Source organism: Epinephelus fuscoguttatus, linkage group LG18 (assembly GCF_011397635.1).
Source record: "Epinephelus fuscoguttatus linkage group LG18, E.fuscoguttatus.final_Chr_v1".
NCBI classification, from domain to species: domain Eukaryota; kingdom Metazoa; phylum Chordata; class Actinopteri; order Perciformes; family Serranidae; genus Epinephelus; species Epinephelus fuscoguttatus.
Genome location: NC_064769.1, coordinates 3,887,553 through 3,913,954, shown reverse-complemented (window position 1 = coordinate 3,913,954; position 26,402 = coordinate 3,887,553). Strand labels below are relative to the sequence as shown.

General features: G+C 40.1%; 1 protein-coding gene across 4 annotated transcripts in view; it reads right to left on the bottom strand.

Annotated features, from left to right (window-relative positions):
• Positions 1 to 26,402, bottom strand: part of il6st (interleukin 6 cytokine family signal transduce) — a 46,295-nt gene extending 19,893 nt beyond the window's left edge. Inside the window, exons 1-10 of one of the 4 annotated variants that reach the window (XM_049604014.1) lie at positions 26,332 to 26,402; positions 25,774 to 25,855; positions 18,356 to 18,655; positions 17,720 to 17,867; positions 12,810 to 12,970; positions 12,507 to 12,661; positions 10,544 to 10,706; positions 10,046 to 10,128; positions 3,514 to 3,772; positions 879 to 1,049 (exon numbers count right to left, since the gene is read on the bottom strand). In XM_049604014.1, coding sequence (XP_049459971.1) covers positions 879 to 1,049; positions 3,514 to 3,772; positions 10,046 to 10,128; positions 10,544 to 10,706; positions 12,507 to 12,661; positions 12,810 to 12,970; positions 17,720 to 17,867; positions 18,356 to 18,655; positions 25,774 to 25,843 — 1,510 coding nt within the window. In that variant the 5' untranslated portion in view covers positions 25,844 to 25,855; positions 26,332 to 26,402. Of the gene's footprint in view, positions 1 to 878; positions 1,050 to 3,513; positions 3,773 to 10,045; positions 10,129 to 10,543; positions 10,707 to 12,506; positions 12,662 to 12,809; positions 12,971 to 17,719; positions 17,868 to 18,355; positions 18,656 to 25,773; positions 25,856 to 26,232 lie in introns of all 4 variants that reach the window. The other 3 variants (XM_049604013.1, XM_049604016.1, XM_049604015.1) reach the window with 3 other exon arrangements.

The following is a 26,402-nucleotide window of genomic DNA, read 5'->3' as shown; positions in this document are numbered from 1 at the left end:
CAACCTGGTCAGTGTAAGAGCACATTCAGGATCAACATATTCAACACACTTTTAATTGTTTTTATGTGTAGGTGAAGACAGACATGAGGAACAGGCAGCATCTGCTCTCAGCCTTGCTGCAAACTGTGCCATTAGATGAGGCTGCAGTTGTGTATATAGTTGTGCTACAGTTGTGTAGTGAATAAATAGGGTATTTATAAAAACATTCAGTTTCCGTCATCGCTGGAGCCCTCCTCCACAGTTTCAAAAAATCCTGGGGGAAACCCTGCAGTTAATATATTTAGCAGGTCAGTGAATATGCCTCCCACCCCATTATGATTCATAACTGATTCAAACCTCAAAAACTGTCATTTAATAGGCCTACACACAAACAGTGCCTGGAAGAAGATCAGCTCTGCACTCAGGATTTCAGGTTAATAGGCTATGATACTGTGCTTATTAAGGTTGCTTAGCACAAGTTTATATAGATACTGTATAAATCCTCCTGACTGTGTAGTTACGTGGGTTCACCTGGCATCTGGCAGGGAGTAACATTTGAACACTGTCATTTTTTGTGGCAGGCTTGTTCAGATTTTATTATCTCTGCTATTACTTGCTCATTTCTTTGCTTTTTATTTTGATTAGTTATATTCATTTTAATTTGAATTTTATTAGAATACAGTAATGCACTTGTTGCCCTGGTACAATGGCTCATTATCAGCGTGTTGCAATTAAATAAAATTGTCCACTTTCACAGAAAATTCAAGTTCCCACCTCAAACTAGTTGAGTGGGTCATTCTCAGTAGGGACATAATTTGGTTGAAATATCCCTTTAATGGAATTGCATATTGAACTCATATCACAAACTCCACTTTGATACTTAAGAGGAAAGAGATTACCTTTAATGGTGGTGAGTCTGGTGTTTCTGTGTTCCCTCTGCCAGTCTCTCCCGTCATCACTGACCCACTCCACCACATACTCTGACGGAAGCATGCGGTTAGGGGGTTTCCATTCCAGCCATAGCTGGCCCCCGCTGGGCCACACCTTCAGCTCTTCAACTGGGGCGAACTCTTTAACACACATACACACAAATACACTTAGTATCACATTATTGATGGAATGCTGCTCAAAGTCTTCTTAGTGTTTTTTACTTTTTCTTCAGCAAGTTATTTCTGATAGCCTGCCATAACCAAATGAAATCACGAATGTGAATTAGTCTGGAACCTCTCAGTTAATTTTCAATTCCCAAAGGGCATTAACAACAGCTGTAAATCAAAATGTGCCTGGATGTAACCAGATAGATCTTCAACCAATCACAACAATGGAAAATGAGTCTGCAGGTATTTCTAATGATTTGTAAAAGCAGTATAGCACTAAGCCTACAAGTGGCAGTCAATCCATGATAGGTTAGTCTGAAAGTGTATAAGGGCAGGTGCATTTAAATCCCCCGCTCCTCCCCCTGCCCATGTGACAAATGCTATTGCATACTAGCAAGGGCTAAGGGGAAGTGAATGAGGGGAAGTGGAACAACTAATGAAATGCAGTGCTACTTAAAAATGAGCTTGCAGACTCATCTAGTTTCCAGGCTACATTTCTGACCCATCTAAAGCTGATTTAGACTTGAGTTGATTTACAGAGAATTTGTATCTCCCATTTGGAGGAAACACATATGTCACACATAATATAATTTTGATTAAAAAAAAACTTGCTAATACACAGGCTACTGGCTGCCAAACATTCACCACCAGTGGTTATGTAAGGTGTGTGTAATTTGCAGTACATAGGCCATGATATGAACTAGGGATGCAAGCGATAAGTTGTCTAAATGTTAAACATCCACCCCCTCGCTAGTTGGCACCAGAAATATTAGTTGGTTAAACCAATTAGTGTTTTATCAGGGATGCAAACAGGTGTATGGTCAAAAAAGAGAGAGCTTGTCGAAGTGAAATTCTGAATATTAGAAATTACAAACACTAATTTGGAAGAATATTGTGTATTCTAAAACAGAACAAATCCATTGAGCCATCATGACCATCTTGCTAGAGGTCCAAATCTTTACACATTTCTTCATGCTCGTAGATTGGCCTACTACAAATAACATGTCAGTTTCAAACTAAGAGCCATCTGAATATCCTGGGGCAAGTGCCTTTAAGTGTTGGATAATAGTTTTTACATCTGGAATGTATGATAAAAAAAAGAAATTCTGAATATTAAAATACACTAACACTCAATTTCACTCATTCTGCAAATGAAGAAATTTGAATGTTTCAGCAAAACTACAAAAACAGAGTGCGGTTTAACCTACCTCTCTCCACAATTTCTTTTTTTTTTATACCAGCTACAAGGTACTTGCTCACTTGAGTCTGGAATTGATATAAAATGCGGAATGTTTATGGAGCTGTGGAAACATCCTGCAGTCCGACATACTATCATGCGTTGAAATAACTTATTAGACGGATATATATAAAGTAAGGCATTTAGAGAGCAAGGCCAAATAAGCAACTCCACTTTAGAAACAAGCCCAAAAAACGTAACACGTGACTACCAATATTTGTAAGCGACTTTACAAAAAAACAAGCCCAAAGTTGTGGCTAATAAGCGTACCTGACAACCCTGCCCTACACGTAGCGCTCTATGATCCAAATGAAAACAAGTGGTTTGCGCTTGCACGCTCACTACACGGTTGTTTTGCACGCAGCATTGTCATCTGCTCATTTCGTTTGTGTTAGTGGAATTATTAACCAGACTCTTCCAAGTCTGCGCCAATCTACACGATCTACACGATTTCCCGCATTTGGATGTTAACCTGCATGGAATGATGGCTCTAGTGAGTTTTTGTCAGATAAAGTGCAATGTTTACATTCATACTGCACTGCGCAAAATTGCTCTCAATTCAGCTGAAATTTAATTATAAATTAGATGTTCCTTTATTAACTTTAAGGTGAATTGCCATCATGTTTGTTGGATAATCTGCAAGGTTCAATGTGCCCCACATTTCAGGGGCAATATATCTATTCTAGATGTTATTTTAGTGGTTAACTTTTGACTGAGTTGCCGTCATGTTCACATTCATACCGCACGGCACAAAGTGCGGTACATCAGCGGCATTTACAATCCGATGTGGTTGTGAAAGAGGCTTCAAAAGGCTCTTAATGCACATTTTTTTGGGACAAAAAATACTTAACAATAAATTGTGTTAAATTTTAAATGTTTTCTGAGTGTTTTACTTTTTTTAGACTAGTCGACTAGTCTTAATGAAAATTTACGATTAGTCGACAGGGAAATTGGTCGCCAGGAACATACCTAATATGAACACCAGTATGATCCTTGAACAGATCTTTCTTACAGCAGATATTTAGACCTTTCTTGGTGCAAAGCACACGGAGTTCCAGCTTGTGTCCTTAGGGTTTCAAACTTGGGAAGCTGAACTTGGGAGTCCAAAGTAGCCACAACAACAGCATGTTGCAGCAGTTTATACTGAAAATAAGCAGGTGTTACTTTAGAGTGTAGCTCATAGTCATTGCGGACACCTACCTCGTGCTTTTTCTGAGATGACCAACGATGCCTCTGGAGATTTTCCCATAGAATTGACAGCCATGACGGACACTTTAACAGATTTCTTGTCAGCCAGTTCAATCTGTTTCAGGACAGTGATCTCCCGCTGGCTGGGGCTGCTGTCTGACCTGTTGACTGGGATGCTCTCCCACTCTGAACTTCCATTCTTGACTTTAGCTGGTTGGTCTTGAATCTGTATGTCAAATCTTCTTATCCTCCCATTGGCAGACACAGGATCCTAGCAGGACAAAGGTCCATACTGTATGTTAGCTTTTAGCATCAACTAAGAGGAACAACTGACTGGACTGCAAAACAGTGCTTCCTAAGGCAATTTGGGTGCAATTATCTCAAAGAAACCATTTGTTTGTTCATTTATACATCAATCTATCCTGTTGCTAAACCAAAATAAGTGTGCTGCTAATTAAGATCTGAATCTGAAGATATTATGTGATGTGTTCCATGGTCATGACTGTTTGGTGTGTTTTCATGAGTGTTAGTGATGCACGCCTTAAGTCGTCTAAACGATTAAACATCCGCCCCCTCGCTAGTCTGCACCAGAAATATTAGTCGGTTAAACATATTAGCATATTATTCATGTACAAGGCCGTTAAACTGTCATGCAGCTGTCAGACAGCAGTCCCCCTGCCCACGGTAATGCTCGAGCAGGCCGGAATTTCAAAACAGCACAGTGGGAAATTGTAGAGATGTCACCTCACAAAACCAGCGCAGTTTGGCAGTACTCTGATCTAGAGAATGAAAACAAATTAGCATGTAGGCTGTGTCAGAAAAAAATGGCATATAATCACTCAACTAGAGCAATACGCAACCACATTCAAGTCAAGCATTTGGTTCTTAACCTGCACGGAACAACGGCTTAAGTGAGTTTTTGTCAGATAATGTGCAGTGTTTACATTCATACTGCACGGCGCAAAATGGCTCTCATTTCAGCTGAAAGTTAATTATAATGCCTAATGACTATGTGCTGTTTGTGTAATTGTATGTCTAGTTTGTGTGTGAACTTCTTGAGCGGAGATGTCTGAGGACGTATAATGAATTTCGGGGTAGGCTGACAATAAAGTTGTATTGTGTCGTATTTGGGCACATTTTAACATTGGTTAGGTTACTATTATTTTTCATAAAATCATTTTCAGTGTAGACTGACAATAAAGTTCAATTCAATCAATCGATCAATTTTGTTTATAATGCCCAATATCACAAATCACAATTTGCCTCAGAGGGCTTTACAGCATACGACATCCCTCTGTCCTTTGGACCCTCGCAGCGGATAAGGAAAACTCCCCCAAAAACCCTTTAACGGAGGAAAAAAATGGTCGAAACTTCAGGAAGAGCAACTGAGGAGGGATCTCTCTTCCAGGACGGACAGACGTGCAATAGATGTTGTACAGAACAGATCAACATAATAAATTTACAGTATTCCATGTGACAAAATGAGAGCTGTATCAACATACTGTAGTATCTATTTGTATTGCATCTGATCTATCGTATTATATCATATTTAAGCACCTCTTCACGCTGATTAGGTTACTATTATTTTTTCATGAAATGAATTTCAGTGTAGACCGACATTAAAGTTGTATTGTATCTAGGGCTGGGTTAAAATAATTGATTCATCCTATTCAAATGAATCTTAACTGGAATGACCATATATCGATTCATAAAATCAGAGATCGATCTTTTGATATACACTTTGTCCCCGTTAATCTCGCCAGTAGTAAGCGGCTAATGCTAGTGCTAAGTTATGAATTACCGTAATATTGAGAAGCTCCGACGTTATTCTTTCGTCTGTAACAGTTAGCTTACTTTTTTTACATGTGGTGTAATTTATTATCATGCTGCAGCGCCTCCTCCTGCTGTCTGTGCATCCTGGCTGTGCAGCCATTTTTACACACACACACACACACACACACACACACACAAACACAAACACAAACACTGAGTAAAGATGCCACGGTGGAGACAGTGAAGTGAAGATAACTTGAGCTGACAGCTACGCCTGTTACTATGAGTGCAATAAAACCTCCTCGAGGAAAAAGCCAATACGTTGTCAATACAGTTGTAAACATGTAGAAAAGCGATATTTCAATCTACTCTGTCTGCAGTCTCTCAACCAACGCCTCTGAAGGTGTGTTCACACCGGACCTGTTTTTTTTTTTTTTCGCTGTCGCTCAGTTCGCCCCTTTGATATTGCTTCATTGCTCAGTTGCAAGCGCTCGTCAATGTGGCAGAAATCAACAGACTCGCTTTTTTGCTTTGATGACATCATTGAAGCAATCAGGGAATTTCAGGGAGGGGAGGGGGGGTGCTTGACTGTCATGACATGTCAGCTTAATCCGTGTATCATTCGTTCATTCGTTTTTCAAAATAAAACCAAATATGAAAAAACAAAATAATGACTTGTTTTTTCAGTATTTGTTTCCAGAACCAAAATGAAAAAACGGATAACGACTTGTTTTCTGATTTCCAATTTTCTGTTTAAATGGAAAATGGAAAAAATGGATAACGGGCCGGATTCGGGCCTTTCATGCACTTTCAATATTTTCATCTCTCTGGAAGCCAAGTTATTGGCAGAGTTATTGCATTATAAAAACCGTCGTGGCGGCTCTAAGACAAATGCACTTACATTGATCACTTCCATAAAATAAAACGAGAAAGATTGAAAAAAAATTGTTAAAATTAAATTAGGGGACTGATCACAGATGTATTGTCTGTGTGTTTTACATCTATTGTTGCTTTTAATTTGCAGCTATACTTTTAATGAAGCTGACATGTCATGACAGTCAAGCACGCCCCCCTCCCGAGATTACGGCAGCCAATCAGCGTTGAGCTACAAGCGACAGGACCCAGCGAAATAACGCTCCAGATGAGATTTCTCATTTCTCGCTGTCACTCGGAGCCTGAGCAATTTTTCTCCTGGGCGAATATACGCTCAATCGCCCGTTTGCATTGACTTTGTATGTAAACTTGTCGCTAGCGAAAAAAAAAAAAAAAAACAGGTCCGGTGTGAACACACCTTAACATTATGTTATAAAAAAAGCACAGAGCGCTTTCCATCACCTGCACCTTTTATCTCTGACAGCAGCTCTATGTCATGTCATGTTCATGCTCAGGCAACAGCTTCTCTTTATATATTGCTCTGCAAGCTTGGCAGGTTCAGATAAACTGACCTTGTTAATCATCAAGTAGTTTATCACCAAATGCAATGCATATTTTCAATAGCTGTATGACAATAGCAGAGTCGGCGATATACAGTACAGGCCAAAAGTTTGGACACACCTTCTCATTCAATGCGTTTTCTTTATTTTCATGACTATTTACATTGTAGATTCTCACTGAAGGCATCAAAACTATGAATGAACACATGTGGAGTTATGTACTTAACAAAAAAAGGTGAAATAACTGAAAACATGTTTTATATTCTGGTTTCTTCAAAATAGCCACCCTTTGCTCTGATTACTGCTTTGCGCACTCTTGGCATTCTCTCCATGAGCTTCAAGAGGTAGTCACCTGAAATGGTTTCCACTTCACAGGTGTGCCTTATCAGGGTTAATTAGTGGAATTTCTTGCTTTATCAATGGGGTTGGGACCATCAGTTGTGTTGTGCAGAAGTCAGGTTAATACACAGCCGACAGCCCTACTGGACAACTGTTAAAATTCATATTATGGCAAGAACCAATCAGCTAACTAAAGAAAAACCAGTGGCCATCATTACTTTAAGAAATGAAGGTCAGTCAGTCCGGAAAATTGCAAAAACTTTAAATGTGTCCCCAAGTGGAGTCGCAAAAACCATCAAGCGCTACAACGAAACTGGCACACATGAGGACCGACCTAGGAAAGGAAGACCAAGAGTCACCTCTGCTTCTGAGGATAAGTTCATCCGAGTCACCAGCCTCAGAAATCGCAAGTTAACAGCAGCTCAGATCAGAGACCAGATGAATGCCACACAGAGTTCTAGCAGCAGACCCATCTCTAGAACAACTGTTAAGAGGAGACTGCGAATCAGGCCTTCATGGTCAAATAGCTGCTAGGAAACCACTGCTAAGGAGAGGCAACAAGCAGAAGAGATTTGTTTGGGCCAAGAAACACAAGGAATGGACATTAGACCAGTGGAAATCTGTGCTTTGATCTGATGAGTCCAAATTTGAGATCTTTGGTTCCAACCGCCATGTCTTTGTGAGACGCAGAAAAGGTGAACGGATGGATTCCACATGCCTGGTTCCCACTGTGAAGCATGGAGGAGGAGGTGTGATGGTGTGGGGGTGTTTTGCTGGTGACACTGTTGGGGATTTATTCAAAATTGAAGGCACACTGAACCAGCATGGCTACCACAGCATCCTGCAGCGACATGCCATCCCATCCGGTTTGCGTTTAGTTGGACGATCATTTATTTTTCAACAGGACAATGACCCCAAACACACCTCCAGGCTGTGTAAGGGCTATTTGACCAAGAAGGAGAGTGATGGAGTGCTGCGGCAGATGACCTGGCCTCCACAGTCACCGGACCTGAACCCAATGGAGATGGTTTGGGGTGAGCTGGACCGCAGAGTGAGGGCAAAGGGGCCAACAAGTGCTAAACACCTCTGGGAACTCCTTCAAGACTGTTGGAAAACCATTTCAGGTGACTACCTCTTGAAGCTCATAGAGAGAATGCCAAGAGTGTGCAAAGCAGTAATCAGAGCAAAGGGTGGCTATTTTGAAGAAACTAGAATATAAAACATGTTTTCAGTTATTTCACCTTTTTTTGTTAAGTACATAACTCCACATGTGTTCATTCATAGTTTTGATGCCTTCAGTGAGAATCTACAATGTAAATAGTCATGAAAATAAAGAAAACGCATTGAATGAGAAGGTGTGTCCAAACTTTTGGCCTGTACTGTATATGGGTGATGTAGGTTGCTGCCTAGTGTGCCATTCAGCCAAAATGGAGAGTCTATAGAGGTACCACCTCTAGTCCTGCAAAGCAGTTCACCTTAATGTGTTTACCAGTGATCATCACAGTCAGAACATGATATAGCAGGGGACTGCAACCTTTTCTATCAAAAGAGCCATTTCAAAAAAAAAATAAAAAAAATAAATAAATAAATAAATAAATAAATCTGTCTGGAGCCGAAAACATAATTGAGCCTTATAATGAGGGTAACACAGCCCAGTAAGTCTAAATGAGCCTATCAACATATCTTATAGGTCTAAATAAGTACACATAGGTAACTGATGAACAGTGTCCACGAATATTTTTACCACAAGGTGGCTACTCTGCAGTGGGCTGTTTATGATTATTTGGTACTTTGCAGCATTGGCGGTCGAGGCAAACAAATTTGTCAATGCACTATTGAATTCTCTATTCTCCTCTTTGGATTTGGAATCTATAGCTAGCCTACTAGTGAGAGTCAAGACCAGCAACTGCTGTTGAGGTTCAGCAAAATTTAGAGGAAAAAGCGCCAGGCCAAAGATATGACACATATTTTAGTTGAAGAAATCTTGAAACTTTTTTTTTTCCTAGGTGTATCACTACACATTTTTACAATTGGGGTATGTAGTCATCACTTTAGGCCTAAAACAATGATACATGAAATTTAATATGTTAAAAAATTACTGTATCCATTACCATTTTCATGTAATTTTTGTCACAGGGAGACACTAGAGAGGTCAAGGAGCCACATGTGGTTCCAGGGCTGCCTACCCCTGTCCTATATATTTATCAGTGTAAAAATATCGATCGGAAAATACTTGTTACTTTTCCAAAACCTTAGTGTATTTCTTGAATTCTCTAAAGCCCGTGACTCTGTGAAGAATTATCTGTTTTTTAACATGTAATAGTTTTTGTTGTTTAATGTTTTCCAATGCAAACAGTGGTATTAACTGAGCATAGCATTAGTTTGGGCAGGACACGATGTCAAGCTCAGCTCATATCCCAGCTATATCACCTGATCTCAAACAACCCAATCAACTGACGGATCAACTGATTGATGGAAGGGAGTCAGCTAATAGATCACACGAATCCTTTCTATGCAACCAATTGGCTAATCTCATTCAGTGCGCCCCATTTTTAACTGCTTTGGCCTGCCTACCATTGCTGCTTCCTCTGCAATCCGCTCCCCAACCTGCCTCCACCCCAGCTCCTCCTTTCACGTTGTGTCTGATTTATCAATGCCATTTCTGTCTGTCATTGATGCTGGCTCTGTTCTGTTCCTGGGGGGTCTTTGCTGCTGCTCTCCCTGCCTTAGACTTTCCATGTAGGCGCATGAAAGGGCAGCGAGGTTTGCTCTCTCTGCCTTAAGGCTTTCCTAGTAAATGCGTGGAAGAGTGGAGAGGTGTGCTCTCTCCGCCTCAGGCTTTCCACATAGGCCCGCGGAAGAGGCTTTCTGCGTGGGCCCAAGGAAAGGCAGAGAGGCCCCAGAACAGAGACATACTGACAATTATAATACTACAAATGGAAATCATTATCAATCATTAAGTGTAACAGTGTGAAACTGAATGTGACATGGGACTTTACCTTACAAATAAACTGCACATGTCGTTCATTTATGCTGGCAACCTCAGTAATGATTCTCCATAAATCCGGTTTACTTGTTGGTCCTAGGCCAAAGAAAGAAAATAAAATTTGTTACCAAAAGAACTAAAGGAAACTCATCACACCATGTCTTACCATATCATATACAACTCAACATTCAAGATTCACAAGTTCAGTAAGTCTTTTCACAAATGTAAATTGGGATTAAAATGTCTTTTTGTCATCACTTGTACTGGGAATGATCAATTGTGTGTAGCAGCCTGCATGCACAGTGCTGCTGCAAGCTTCATTTATGTCAGTGCTTTAAGTACTAACTGAGTGAAAGGAAGGTCTCAAGGACTCGTGTCTATCAGATAGAACAGATATTAAAAAGTAAATGAATCGAAATTCCTTTCATTGTGTTTGAACATCATGTTGTATTTAGTGGTCAAATCCTTGTACTTAGTGAAAGTAGTCTGAAGTAGCAGCCAGAATACTCACGGTCCTCTGGTGTTCTTCTGGTAGCGTTGCTACTCCAGTTGCTCCAGTAAACATGGCCCTTTTTCTCATTTTTGCAGCGCACCTGAGTGACATATACTGTGTCTGGCTGAAGGTTCTGGAGTCTGAAGGACTGTATGTCTGTGGCAGTGTCCGAAAGAGGTACCTAAAAGACATTAAATACATCCCTTGGATTGATTTTGTTATCTACCTATCAGAGAAGACTAACAGTAGACTTGTTTGAGTAGGTAGCCAGATGTACAAAATAACACAAAGACATGGACCTGTCTCAAGGAGAAAAGACACACAAATAAAGATAAACACTGACATTAAATATATGGTTCTTAAGATTTCAGTTCTGCTTGATGTTGGAACACCTGTGTTAACAGGTGGTAATAATACAGGCCCCATATTTAATGTGCATAACACATGTATCAACCACAGAGTCCAGAGTGATGCTGGTGAGTCTGCAAGGCTGTGCTGAAGCACAGTGGTGCCAAGGATGTGCAGTGTCGACTTTGGTGCAATTTGTGCCTGCAACATGTGTAATGTTGATAAACTCTGAATAAAGAACAGTGCTCTGCAGCTCTTTGCGACAGCAGTGGCAGAGTTTCAGGCCTCTTCAGGAAGTTGAGAATGTCTACCCCTATGTAAGCAGGGATTCTCTGTCGCTTACTACAGTAAAGTTACATTCAACAACAGGTGAAGAAAGGGAGAGCAGAGATGTTAGGCTACATTTAAGAAAATTCAAACATTTCAAGCATTAGCAATTGAACTTTCAGAATGAATGCTTTTTTTCCCCAGATCCAAGGAAGCACAAGGTTGTGCAGAGCAAGCAGCATGTCATCCACACAGGGCTGGTGCCGCAGCTCACTGACGGCAGTTTAACGTTAGATGCTGAATATACAAATGTCACAACCAAACCCTTATTCACTTCCTTGGAGTCAACAAGCACAAGCGGAGAGCCTACAGCAATAGCTCAACATTGCCATTCCAACTCAAAGTGTGTCAGATTGCCATCAGAACTTATAACGCTAGTAACTACCAGCAAAATACTTCCTCTAATTAAATCTATTCTATAACTGCAGTGATTAAAGCAAGCAGAAAGTACGCCTGTTTGGAAATTAATACATCCACTTCGTATATTTCACTGTGGGTTTTTTTTAGTGTATTTCACTTTGTTTCTGTAAGAGTAGATGTGACGGATGTATTTTTCAGGAGCGGGTTTGGTGATTCGGGGGCCCCGGGCTATCGCAATCTTGCTGTACTTTTCACTCTCTCGAATTGGGAATGTTTATAGGCTGCAAGCAGTGGTAGAGGAGGTGCTCAAAACTTTTTTTCTGAAGTAAAACTTTTCACTATTAATAGTAAAACTGTTCATACTGCACAGTACAAGTCCTGCATTTAAATTTTGATTTAAAGTGAAGACTGAAAGAGAGGAATTACCAGCACATTGTGCTTTGATTTACTCAACATCTGTTTCAGGTCGAGCTTCAATTCTAATACAGTGCTGGACAGTTAAATAAATAATAATGTGTTGTATTTTATTGGTTATATTTTGTGAATAAAGTCTTCATCTACACTGTAACCAGTAACATGCATCTGTCAGGTAAATGTATGTTTCCCTCTGATGTAAAAGTATACAGTAAGTCATATACTGTCAAACTGCCTATCTTTTAGATGCTTTGGGGGGCTTCTGTTTGTTATCTCACTGTACAATGTGTTTGAATAATACTAATTTTAAACATTTTTCATACCGAAACATCATTATAAATCTATGGCTGGTTGGGGCCCCAGTGTATTGTAGGACCCAGAGAAACGCGGCGTCGAGGGTGAGGTTGTTAGTTTAAGTGGTTCTGGGGAAAGCTGCAAGTAGCAATACCACAGGCCAAACACTTGGCCTGTTACAAACAGGCATGTTTTAAATGGGCATTACTGAGTGGTAGAAGGAGACAAACATACTTACATAAGTCCAATTTTGAGATCCATTGGGGCAATATCTTATTTGATATATTAATTTCACATATACTTTAGGAATAGGATGACTCCAGTTTGTCAGAAGGGAGGTGGAAAAACCCTTCTCTGAAATGATTTCGACGTCTGATGGAGGGTTTGTTTTCACTGCAACAAAAAACACAACAAGCTGTCATGAATATGTGAGATGGTGATCATCAATAATCAACACATCACATTTCAGCAGAGCCAACATTGTGATGGAGGTGAGTACATGTTTTAGACCAGACTGGATCAGAACAAACATATAACCTACCAAACCAGCCAGCATCTTCTTTCAGATGCTCAGACTGTATTTTTCCCAGTTTATTGTGTGCCTCTACCCAGACCTCCAGCGTCATATGATTGGGGAAACTGTCCTCAAACTCCACCTGGGCACTGTTTTTAGGTGTTGACACATTATAGGTCCGAGAACTCCTAAAAAATAAGATGTGAAGACCATTCATAGGAACTCAACAGTAAGATCTACACAATGATACATACAAATTGAATTCTTCCAATTTCAACAATTTAACTTTTCACAATACTTTTACTGTTTCATACATTCCAAAATTCCATCTTTCCAGCTCCCTCACTGTATGCTGTAAGAATGAAATTCAATCCAATGCTTTGACCTAAGGCAAGGCACGGAGAACACACAATATGAACCCCTCTCAGACATGGAATCTGTAACACTGCTGGCTTCATCTGACTGTTGATGAAGAGCAAAAGTGATGGCTTGAAATTATCCCAAGGAAGACAGAGATGTCAGTTCTCTCACTGGCTACAGCAGGGACTGACTGCTAAATTTACCCTGCAGTTATATGGCTGTGTATCTCTGTGACTTGATAATTATTGCCAGGGTTTGATTAAGTATGACATCTCATCCTTTTTCAAATATGACCATAACTCCACAAATCCACTGTTAACCAGTCAGTCCACACCCCATTTTGAAAGGAGGAAAAACATAGCTGCACTGGCTTCTAGGGTTGAAAGGTACAAGTCTGTTGTCAGCTGTGGTTTGTGTGACCACATTGTTTCAAATATCTCAGTATTTGGCTTTATGACTCCCTTTCTTTTAAATTCAGGTTGATAATCTTATAAAGCTGAAGCTAAAGTTAGGGTTTTATTTCAGAAACAAGCCCTGTTTCCTCTGAGGCCAGAAAAAGACTGGTTGCTGCTATGTTTTTACCAGTTCTGGATTGTGCTTGTCTGTTGTATATGAATGCATCTGCTCATTGTTTGCACATGTTAGATAGTGCATGTCATAGTGTACTGAGATTTGTTAGAAATTGTCAAGCCCTCACTCATCACTGTACGTTTTATTCCAGGGCTGGTTGGCTATGGAAGTTTGTATTGGACTTTTTTATGTGTAACCCACACAAGACAATCTACAAATCTGTACCATGATCCACAAATATTTCACTATCCACAAACATGTCTTTGTACATTTGTGTTGTATAAAGTCATATCCACAAAAATACAGTGTGATTTGCAAATGCGCATTACTCACGTACTTTAACTTCACATAAAAGTGTTACAGGTTTTACCACAGCAAATACACATGAAGGCATATTTACGCATTTGTGGATCAATTTCTACATGTTAAACTGGTTTTGCACATTTGTGGATTGCTTCCTGTGAGTTTGTGGGTCATACGACATTTGTGACTTCTTTCCCATTTGTTTGCGTAATTTTGTTCAATTCCTACCACAGCAGAAATCATACTGTACTTTACTATAATTTTGATGAACTTGTACTTTACTTGAGTATTTCCATGTTCTGCTACTTTAAACTAGTTAAACTGCAGATTCAGATATATAGTATATATAGTAAAAAATATAATGAACAAATAAATTACGATGGATAAACAAGACTTGACTGCTACCTGCAAAAAAAGGCCCACATTTAACAGCCTCAGCATTTAAGTGATAAAAACATTTATGCATCAGTAATTTTATTTGATCTGAAATGGATGGTTCTGCATGAGTACTTTTACTTTTTGTTTCTCTCGTACTTTTACCTCAGTAAAAGATCTGAGTACTTCTTCCACCACTGCAACCCTGTGTCAAATTAGTCCATTAGCTTAATGCAAACATATAATGGGAATAGCATTAAAATTAGCATCGCAATAGTATTATCCTTACAAACAATCGATTTTTATTTCAAATGCTTAACATCAAAAAGACATACGTGCTCATACTTAGAGGCATAATTCCCCAGGCTCTCTGGAAATGGAACTAATAACAGCTGACTTCTGTCCCTGTGTCCAGTTGTTATTGTTAAGGATGTGAATGCCAGATATGCTCTTTGCTTTGGCCTACTTGGTACAGTTATCTCATGTGAGAGAATGTCACCACCTGCAGATGTGGCGAGTAACTGCACCTCAAGCAGATATTTTTTTACAGATCCTGCTGTAGTAGGAAGGAACCGGACAAAATTATGCAAATACAAAGGAGGGAGGTCACAACTGTCACATGACCTGCAAACTTACAGGAAGCGAGCTACAAATGTGCAAAACCAGTCTCACTTGTAGAAATAGATCAACAAGTGCGTAAATATGACTTCAAGTGTATTTGCTGAGGCAAAACTCTTTACATTTGTAAAACCTGTAACACTTTTATGTGAAATTAAAGTATGCATTTACAGAGTAAGTTATGCACATTTGCAGATCACACTGTATTTTGTGGATATGACTTATTACAACACAAATATAAAAAGACAAGATTGTGGATACTAAGACATTTGTGGATCATGGTACACATTTGTAGATTGTCTTGTGTGTGTTACAAATAATAAAGTTAAATAAAAACTTCCATAGTTGGCCATCTCGTCGTAGGCTCAGTCACTGGTATTTGTTTATTCATAAAGCCATACTGGGTTAACTCCCTTTGTACATTTGTCTTTCGAAGAGAGATCTGACTGTAGCTATAGTTTGAGATCTCAAGGCTTAGTTCGGTTCTCTGTGCCTGGTGCTAAGACTGAGCTGGGAAAGAAAGCTTTTATGTGTTCTGCTCCTCTCACTTGGAATAGCCTTCAGAAAGAGTGGAAACTATGTGAATTGATCTCCATGCCTGATTTTAAAGCTCTCATAAGTACAAGGATGAATGAATCAGTTGGTTCTTGTCATTGTGCATAGGTGTTTTATTTATTTTTTTGTGTTGTTGCTGGCTGTAACTTTTTCATATGCTGTCTCCCTTGAAAAAGTGAACATTGATCTCAGTGGGACTTACCTGGTTAAAAATGGGTTAAATAAAACAAAATAAATACAATTCAGTTATGATGCAGCATAATACTACCACTGAGTCACTGCACTAGTCCTGCACAGGTGCAGAAAATGCATGCTGCCACCACTAGCTGACAGGGCTAGCAGGTTTATCAAACTGGGTGAAGTTACTTTTTAAACTACCTCCAGATGTGTGTTGGCAGATGGTGGTCTGACTAATCCAATTAGAATGTACACATGCTTTACGATGGCTATTTCCAGATAAGACATACAGATCCACAGGGATGTGATATGGAAATGTTACAAAGTGTTATCTTGTCTGATTGTTGGTGTGACTTTAACAGATGTAGAATTGCCAGGCAGTTTACAGTGACTGGTGTGTCTAAACAGGGCTAGAAAGAAATGTTTTCATTCAAAGTCAGAAACTACAAATGATAAGCCATGACAAACATTGAATTATCCAGTCCTCCATACCAGCAATAATACCCCTTAACAATAAAGGATAACTTTGCTGTTTGTCAACATTAACTTCAGCTAAACAAATCTGGACTATAGTGTGACATAAAACATGTTTTTTAATAGTGCTCTGTGTCTCCGGGGGCTGCTTCAAAATCTGCTGATCCTCCGCAAACCGGGGACTTCAGTGGTGCTCGGAAAAACTACCAGTTGTTTTGGCTTTTATTTTTTGTCCCCACTTCTGGGTATCAGTGGGTGTGCTCTGGATGCATCCAAAAACATATCTTCCATCTTGTCTCTCATTACAAACTAGCTTCATGTTCACCAAAATGGCATCATTTCCTATGTGTGCAGAGGATGTTATGGACAAGGATATTTTAACAGTGTATTTGCCAACTCAGATATTCAGGCAGGGTATTTATTCGACCCACCTGAAGAAATACAGCAGAAAGGCTGCAGCTGAGTCGTACAAGAGGGCACTACTGACCATACAGAACCTGAGCTACAGGGAACTTAAGGCGGCTACTGGTGCCTTCGCTCAAACTGCCCGATGACGCCAACAGAAACTGAATCATTCTGCTGCACTGAATTACAGCGTGGATAGTTTTGTCAGATGCTGTCATCAACTTCCAACCAGAGAGAGCCTGTGTGTGTGTGTGTGTGTGTGTGTGTGTGTGTGTGTGTGTGTGTGTGTGTTACTATGCATGAAAGTTTTACTCCTCACTTGGACAGAGGTGTGCTGGAGATTACAGTTGGACTATTGGACAAATATTTTGACAACTGGCTGAATACATTGCCATTTTCTTGTCATTTTATTTTGCTTCTGTCATCGGCTGAGAGACAGTGGGGAAATACAGCGTGTGGAGCCAGTATTTCACATTTTGAAGCAGTGGACTACCCAACCGCGATGGTTTTAGTGAATTTTATTTTGTTTCTGTCTAGTTTGAATGATGTCCTTGAAAATATCAGCAATCGCCAGTTGTTGAGCTAACTATGGCTAGTTGGAAAATCACTCGAGACCTTATTTAGGAGTGCAAAGATAAACTGGAAATAAACAACCAAAGCCACCAGGCCAAGAAGGCAGATGATCATTGCGGGAGTATTTCTGTCACCTAACGCTGTGTTTTGGCTGACAAAGAAATAGCTTTTGGCTGTGGTGGAGATACATATCTTCCAGGCACTATACAATAAGGCATATTTGTTGTTGATATCACTAGAGTTAATAAATCATGTTGAATTTCCCTTTGGGATAAATAAAGTTCTTTCTACTCTATTCTATTTTCTGGTGTTCTAGCGGAACAGTGAAGTACATTATTTCAGATGCCTTTTTGTAAACAGAGCCGCATGTGAGGCGCCAACCTTTACATGCTGGGCAGGTTTGGGGAGTATTTGGGGGTTGAGCCGTGCTGGAATGTACCAAAACAGAACCGTTGCCAATATTTTTGGATGAGGAAATTTCCAAACAGAAGTGGCTATGATGCCAAAGCACCTGGGGGTATACTCACGGGATGACTGCAACATTCAGTGTGTATGTTGTAGGGACTTCTGGGGTCTGACGTCCTGATGCTTCCCACTTACAGCTGAAGGTTGTAGAAATGTACTGTTTTTCTTGAAGAGCCACACAGGACAGATTCTCGGGCTTCCCTGGTTGATCTGACATTGGGACAAACAACACACAGACATCTTATTAACTTTTTTTAAATATATATATTATGCAAAACTACCTATCTACCCTTTTTTCACAGACTTAGGTATTAAAATATTTGAGAGACAACTTAAAGAGGGAAGGTAGAATACATTTCTAATCACATATGTTTGTGCTGTTACTCTCTCAGATGAAGCCTACATTACTCCTTTGCCACAGAGAGTCAAAACAAAACTGAACACCCTGGAAATACATAACTGCCCACATCTCTTTGAACCTGTGTGCCCACAACTACAGTAAGTAAAATTTAAACAGGATGGAGGTTTACAAGCTCTCATTATAACAGCAGACAGTTTGGGTAAGAACTTAAATATGTCCCCTCATTTACAGTTCTTAAAACTGTCTGTAGTAAAATGTGATCGTAACTGATAGAAAGAATGACCAAAGATATAAGCACTGAATACAGGTGGTTAGTGTTCTGCCAACAAAAACTTACAGCCTTTTGTAAGGTAGATCCCATGGATAAATTTGCCTTCATTCAGGAAAAAATAGGATGACACTTTCTTGCAGAGGCAAAATAACCATACAGGTTTTTCATCGATGATGGGGACAGTGACACTGAGAGCTGATCCGTTGATCTTAGTGTACTGTTCTCTGGGTACAGTAGTCTTAGACAGATTCCAGTAAAGGTCATCTGCTGTGACTTCAGCTGTATTGATGATCATGCATGTAGCCGTGAAGTTAGTCCCAATCTCTAGCACTGGAGACTGTGGGGCTATCACCAAATGGCTCTCATCTTTTGAAGACAGACAAAATAAGAAAACACCATAATTCAATGTTAAGAATCAAACTCAAACAAAGCAATACTCATATGGTCAGTGTGCTTGCATGAGCAACATTTTTTAACATATGACTGTGACTGCTGACTGCTGAGTTAGCAAATAACTCAAGTTCCTCCAACAGTCCGAGAAATGAACACAAAACCAACAGAAACATCTGCTACAGTTTGATGACTACATTCCAGAGTTGTACTGTTACAGAGTGTGCTTGACACACTGCATCTTCGCAAAACACAAGCAAACAGACACAGCACACACAAATGGAGGAAACACATCTGCTACCACCCAAAGCAACATACAGACAAACACAGCTGGCTCAAGAGACAGTCGCAGGGTGCAGAGCGAGGCAACACACACCTGTCACCCAGTCTTGCGACACAAACAGGGGGACCTCCTAGTGGATCAACCTGGAACTACAACAAAACCACAGCATTTTCTAACTCGGTACTAGGGCTGAAACAGTTCCTCGAGTAACTTGAATAATTCTATTACCAGAAAGCCTCGAGGCAAATTGAGCGTTAGGGTGGGCGAGTTCAACGTTGTGTAAACAACGGGACCCATTTTCACAGGTAACTTAGCCTGTCCGTCCTGCCGCAGGAAATAATGGATTCATCCTGGAAAGCTATTGATGTCGCACTTTTCTCCTTATGAAAGTAACACGGTGATTATTCGACCAATGAGAATTTGGTCGGACAAGAGCCTATCGACCAAATAATCGATCAGTCGACCAGGAGACTACAGCCCTAGTATGCCCAGCTCCACAATGACTGAGATATAAGTGCACGTGAGGCTTTATGAATTCATAAGCTCCATAAGTTTAATATCTGGGCGTAAAGGGACCTTCAGATAACTTTATCAGTCAGTCAGTGGGTCAGTGGGCAGGCTAACAGTGGTCCTGAGCAGAGTCTCCGTAATTATGGCAACGATAACGCTGAGTGACAGACCTGCCATTATGTGACATCTAATATTTCTCCAATATGTCTTGTTAAACTCTTTCCACAGAAATACGGGACAAACTGCATCCCGTACTGAATCAGTAAGGGACAGTACATTTTATTTTTCAATTTGGGATGAGGGCCAACTCTGTTGTCTCATGCCTTGGTGTGGCACTGGCGTCAGCCACATCACTTATCCTCAGTTTTACTATCCTTACTTTTATGCAGATTTCCACAGGAAAAGAGTCTGCTGCATTTCAGAGATTTTCCTGGGATAAAGAGTTTGTAACTTTTATGGACGCTATCGCGCTACTTGGTCAATCAATTCACTTCACCACTGAAAAGCTCTGACTTTCAAAAAAGGAAACAAACGTGTTGCTCTTTTCTCTCATTTCAGAGACTTTTCTTATTTTCTCTTTTCTATATTGCCCTTAAATAAAGCTTAAATAATCTAATTAAAAGACACAGTATTTCTTATCCGATTACTTGATTAATCGCCAGAATAATCGATAGAATACTCGATTACTAAATGAATCGATAGCTGCAGCCCTACTCGGTACGTTTACATGAAGTTAAGTGGAGCTACAGTTATAGCTACACCAACTAGGCCATTAAATTGGACTACTCTCCTTGTCCCAGTATACAAGCACGGCAGGGATATCAATTTACTGACCGAAGTATGTCTGACTCCACTACGATATGCCCCCTTTCAGCTTGTTAGTTTTGGACCTTTTTCCAGTCAACCTATTATTTCACAGACCAAACCATCAACAAACAAGTTAGCTACGGTTAGCTAGCGGCAAACTGGTACCATGGTGGCAACTTTACAGCTCTGTACATTTCGCCTGTCCAAAAACGCATGGCTCTGGAAGTAGATTTCACCATGTCATTACCAGCTTTATCTTCTGTTACACATTTAATGCTATTGGACTTCTGGGTCAAAGCCCAGGGCAGAAACTGTGCCTAGGCCAGTTTGGGTCTGATTGACTGTATACATGCAGAAGTGATTTGATTCCCAATCTCATTATCTGAGTGTGTTAGTCCGACTTTGAGAAATTCAATTTAGCGTGATATTAGTTGGACTAACACAAAAAAACAATTTTCTCTTATGTCATGTAAGCGTACTGACACTTATACTACATGCACATCAGCTCAGGAAACTCTTGAGGGGCCACTAAACCTTCAAGGCAAAGGTCTCGTGACAAACAGGAGCCTGGGCGTAACATCCAATAGACCAGACCAGCATCGCATTATAATCAATGCCATGCCTCATTTGGGGGGAAAGAATCCCACTGTCACATTTGGGGAGAAACGGAAAAATGCAGAAAAGCTATTGTGTAGAGGGTTAACCAAGCCCTTCACACTGAGATCTGAGCCACATTTAACATGTGAATATTCACTTTAAGTGTGGTAAATGGCCAAATGATGCTGGTGACAGTTCCTTCTGATAGACAGGTAAGGTTGAAAACAATTATTAAACATGTCTATAAAGATGAAAAAGATAAAAATGCATACAAATGTGTTGAGGATTATGGGTTAAACATGCAGAGTGTAAGACAGCTTCACTGTATACCTTCCACTTCTCAGGCATACTGATTCAGCTTAGCATATGCCATCTCAATCATAATGTGTTACTTTTAAGTAGTTGGGAATGTGATAAAGTTATGTAGAAATTGTAGAAAATGCTGTTACAGTCCTGTGGAAGGATTCCACAGGGTTCCTCTCAGAATCAAGCAGGGCAAAAATAAGTGTGATTAAATAAATAAAAAAGTGTGATTTCTGTGGACTGGAAATAGGGAGTATTCCTCATTTATTTCACTGTACACACCAGAGTGTTTTGGATTGATTTTGCCAACTTTCTAAACAAGAAACTTAAAATCAATGTTGAAATAAACATTTAATCTAATGCTATATTTGAGTCAAGACTAGATTGAAATTAACATGCTGTTTTTCATACAAGTTTTGTCATTTTCTTGGAATACTCAAAAACCAAACTGACTTTCCTGCCCTGTATTATTGAATTCTAATTGAATGTGTTTGTTTTAGTTTTTGTCTTCTTGTTTCATGTTTTTTTGTCAATATATCTGTATCTCTATGAACTTCTATACAACAAAGTGGAAATAATACAGTATTAACAATGGTTCCGTCTTGTGATTTTTTTTTTTAATTCAAAAGAAATGTTTTGAAGCTATCAGCTTTGCTGAATGATGAAATTTACCTGCTCCTCTCTTTAGAAAATATCAGCTTCTAGTAGTTTTAAAGGTTTAATGTGAACATGTCCCAGACTTGTGTATTCAAGTTAAATATGTACACCTAACTCCTTAACTGCCTAGCATTTTCCAGAACTTTTTAAAATCTTCCTTAGACATTCATCAGACCAGTCCAGACCAGACCAGTGGCCTACCTGTGCGTTCACACCAAACGCGATGGACGCGATGAACACCACAAGTTTCCATTCAAAATCAATGTAAATGACGCGATGACACGCGATGTCGCTTCGTGCAACGCGTTTCAGGTGATAAGAGCGACACGAAGCGATGACGCATCCATCGCCTCATCGCGTGTGTCGCTTGAAGTTGAAAAATTTGAACTTTTCAAGAGACATCGCGAGACGCTGTGCCGCGACATCCAATCAGCGTTGATATCCAACCATTCATAAAGAAATTATAAGCAACTAACCGGAGACAGATGGACAGGCGCTCCGCAGCTGGGATGGAGCGCCTGTAGTTGGTGTCCAGGCGGGAGATCCTCGCACCGATATGGGCCAACAGGTCCTCAAACTGGGCCAGCGTCAGCCTGAAGTACCACTGGAAACGACCGTCATCCAGACACAGCTCTTGCAGGAGGTGATGATATTCACCCAGCTGTGTGCGTTTCTGGAGGATATTGTGAACCCAGACACAGCAGCGTTTGGGTCTCCGATCCAAATCAGATGTCCACAACAGATAAAGAGCAGCTATGGTAGTTAACTCAGCCATGGTTGACGAGAAAATAGCGGGAGGTGAAGAAAACTGTGGGAGGAGGGTTGCGTCATCGCGATTGAAGCGATGAAGCGATGATCAAAAAGGTGACATTTGTGATCAAGCGACGCGATACTTGCATTACGGGCGATGACATCGCGTCCATCGCGTTCATCGCGTTTGGTGTGAACGCACGGTGAGGTAGTTACTTTGGGCCTCAGTGCATGCTATGGTGACAGGCCCTAGTGAACACTACTTACAATTTTTTGGGCCAATACCGATTTCCGATTTGCAGAGTGCTTGAATGGCCGATTCTGATTTCATTTTTGTCAAACCACTTTACAGCACACAAGATACTGCAATATTTTCTATCTTTTCTTTATTAGAACATTTTAACCAAGATACAACCAGCTTTTCAATAATCATCTCAAACAAACAAACAAAATTGGCGTTAAGAAACGTTTCCTTTTTTGCTCAAATATAACTTCAGGTACAGCATTAAAATAAATAAGTAAAAAAAGGCATACATAAATAAAAACATAGATAAATAAAATAATAAGTCTTGGTGGATAGCATTTGTGGGTAATTTCTTGAATAGACAAAAGTAAAAATATCTCCTGTGGAAAATTCACACAGGTCTTCAGGACACGCCCGCCAGTAAGCGCGCAAACACGCGCATCTTCGGCACGCAGCCTCGCACCTCGTCAGTTTCAAGCAGCACAGTGCAGCAGTGAGAGCTCTGCAGTTCAGTTTAACACAGACAATTAACAACTTTCTCCTTCTCTCTTTTGATGTGTGTGCATGAATGATTAAGGTGAGAAGCTGCCCATGTTTCACTTCCTCACATCGCCCAAGCCGTGAGTTGCCCATGTGCGTGTGTGTGCGCTGCGGATATTACACGATGTCAATCATGCAGCGCGGCGGGAATTTGACCAGCGTTTTTAAATTGGCATATTTTAGACTGACCGGCCGGTCGCAGGTCATGGCCGATCACGTGAAAACCGGCCTGATTCCAAGCACTGCGATTAATCGGTGCAAGCCTACTAGTTACTAGTTATAAGGCGCACATACACACACCACTGGCAACTGTTTATTAAAAAAAGCCAAAGGAATCTAATTTAGGGAGCATTGCTACTTTTTCCTCCCATTTGTTTCTCTCTTGTCCTTTCTTACTGCCACTTTTCTGTTTAAAAGACACGACTTGCAGATGTGCTCAGCTCATCAGTCTTGACAGATGTTGCAACTAAACTAGCTGTCGACTAGTCGAATATTTGGTCGATATGCTCTCGTCTGACCAAATTCTCATTGGTTGAATAATCGCCGTGTTACTTTCATAAGGAGAAAAGTGTGACATCAATAGCTTTCCAGGATTAATCCATTATTTCCTGCGGCGGGAGGGACAGGCTAAGTTACCTGTGAAAATGGGTTCCGTTGTTTACACAACGTTGAACTCGTCCACCCTAACGCTCAGCGCCGCAGTGACGCGAACGTCCTGTCAGTTTCTGTATACTGAAACCATTTCCCTCAGTGGAAATGAAGCTTGTATTTACATGTATTTCACAGATAAGAAACAATAAATTGTGAAGACAGTAAAGCCTCCATTAAAATAGCATTTTAAGTCTTGAGTGTTATATATCCTTTAGGGATTTATACTTCATATGAACAGAGAACAATGTAAAATGCCATAGGCACGTGTTTAGTGTGACAGTTGTTTTGTCGGTGAATCTCGTGAGTTGTAATGGAGCCAAATTGAGTGTTGTTACCTTTGTTAGATGCTGCTGTTGTACCTGGCTTTATAAGACAAGGGAAAGATCGCTAGTTGCTAGGCTAATTTATACAATGTAAAATGCCATAGGCTGACGCTAATAACGTTAGCATGTTGTATTTGTTTGGAAAACGTGTTTAGTATAAGACAGTTGTTTTGTCGGTGAACCTTGTGAGTTGTAATGGAGCCAAATTATATGCCGTTACCTTTGTTAAGTGTTGCTGTTGTCCCTGGTTTTATATGAGAAGAGGAAAAGATCGCTAGTTGCTAGGCTAATTAATACAATGTAAAATGCCATAGACTTGTGCTAATAACATTAGCATGTTGCATTGGTGGGGGAAATGTGTCCAGATAAAGATAAGTGTTTGTCTGTCAATGCTGCGATTTATAGTGAAGCCAATTTGCGTACCTGTGTTTCAAATTGTCTCTATTAAGCAATATTTAATGTGTGTTTTGAATCAACTAAACTTTACAGCACTTAACACAGTCCTCCACCGCCAACTAGTGTTTTGGAGGTGTAACTGCAGAGTGACACAGACACACCACCGCAGAAGTAAAAATAACATGCAGATTTTTTTTCCCCCCCACAACTAATTGATGAATTGAAGATTATGTACGACTTCAGTCGACCAAGATTTTCTTTGGTTGACTACAGCCCTAGTTATGAGACAACATTAACTAACATGTTACCAAAGAATCATCACTGCATACCTGTATATGACAAAAACATCAAAGAACATGAGAAGTTATTCATTTAATTGAATAGTTTTTCACATATACAGTTTATTATTGGTTTTCTAGTTCATGTAGGATAAGCATATACTTTTGTTAAAGATTGCTACTGATTATTTTACAAAAGAGAAAAGAAAAGAAAATCATGATGGAGATGAGTTTGCATTTTTGAGTGCCACAGCCTATAGCAAATGGCACCATTTTTAATTTAATGTGAGTTCTTCTTTCAACACAAGTGTAGTTACAGGGTGGCAATCTGAATCATTCGCAATGTTCCCCCACCCCAAGGGCCCCAAAGCAACCACACTGCCTGCTCTATCTATGTTTACACCCCTGAGAAGACACTCTAGGAGCTCTATCTACCGTATTGTCAGACTTCCCTTAATCATTATTCACTGAAATACAGAGGACCATCTATTTGTAACAACCTACTTCCATCACTTTTTATTAATCTGTAAAGTCCTTGAACTGAAGCATAGCAATGGGATGCAGCCATAATTCATGTTATTACTTCCACTCCTGCTGTGAAAAAAATGACCATGGAAAAGATATACTGCACATTGTAGTGAAAATGTGCAGAATCAGACAGTAGTGTAGATGTGACATTCAGTTTGGCGTTTATCTGTCCACTGAAAGACAACACTGAAATACTGTCAAGTGTTCAAATGTAAAATGGTACTGACCACCTCTTGCAGGTAGAGCATAGACAAGGCAAGCTAACACCAGCAGCTGGAGAACTCTCGCAGACACCATGATGATGACAAACTAGGAACACAACAAAAGAACAAAATGTCAGACTGGCAAAGCTAGTGTCAAATTTGTTACAAACTTAACGATAGTCTTCGATGACAAGTCATTGCGTAACGTCGAGGTTAGCTCATTTGTTCGGTGAGACACATATGTTAACGCTAACGTTAGATGAAAACTTAACGTTAGTACAGTGTCAGCCATGGTAGCTTTAGCTACGTAGCGTTAGCTACTACCTCCAACTTTTCGTCCGTAGTAACGTTAGCTAACGTGGAGGTAACGTTAGCGTATGACGAATTAAATATTTATTGCTAGGTTAGCATCTGTAGCTCACATTGCCATCCCCGTTAACGCCATGTTGTTTCCGCTATCAAAAGCAACGGTTTATTACTTACCTAACTGGGCTCAGTGTGGTTCCCCGTATAACCGCTGTTGGATCAATACCTCATATCTTTAAGGCTTAAACCTAACTTACGTCAAAACGAGAATTGTACCTGTTATTTGTGTCATGTCCGTGCAAGCGACTCTGTGGTAGGACCACCCACTTCCCGTCAAGAGAAAGGTA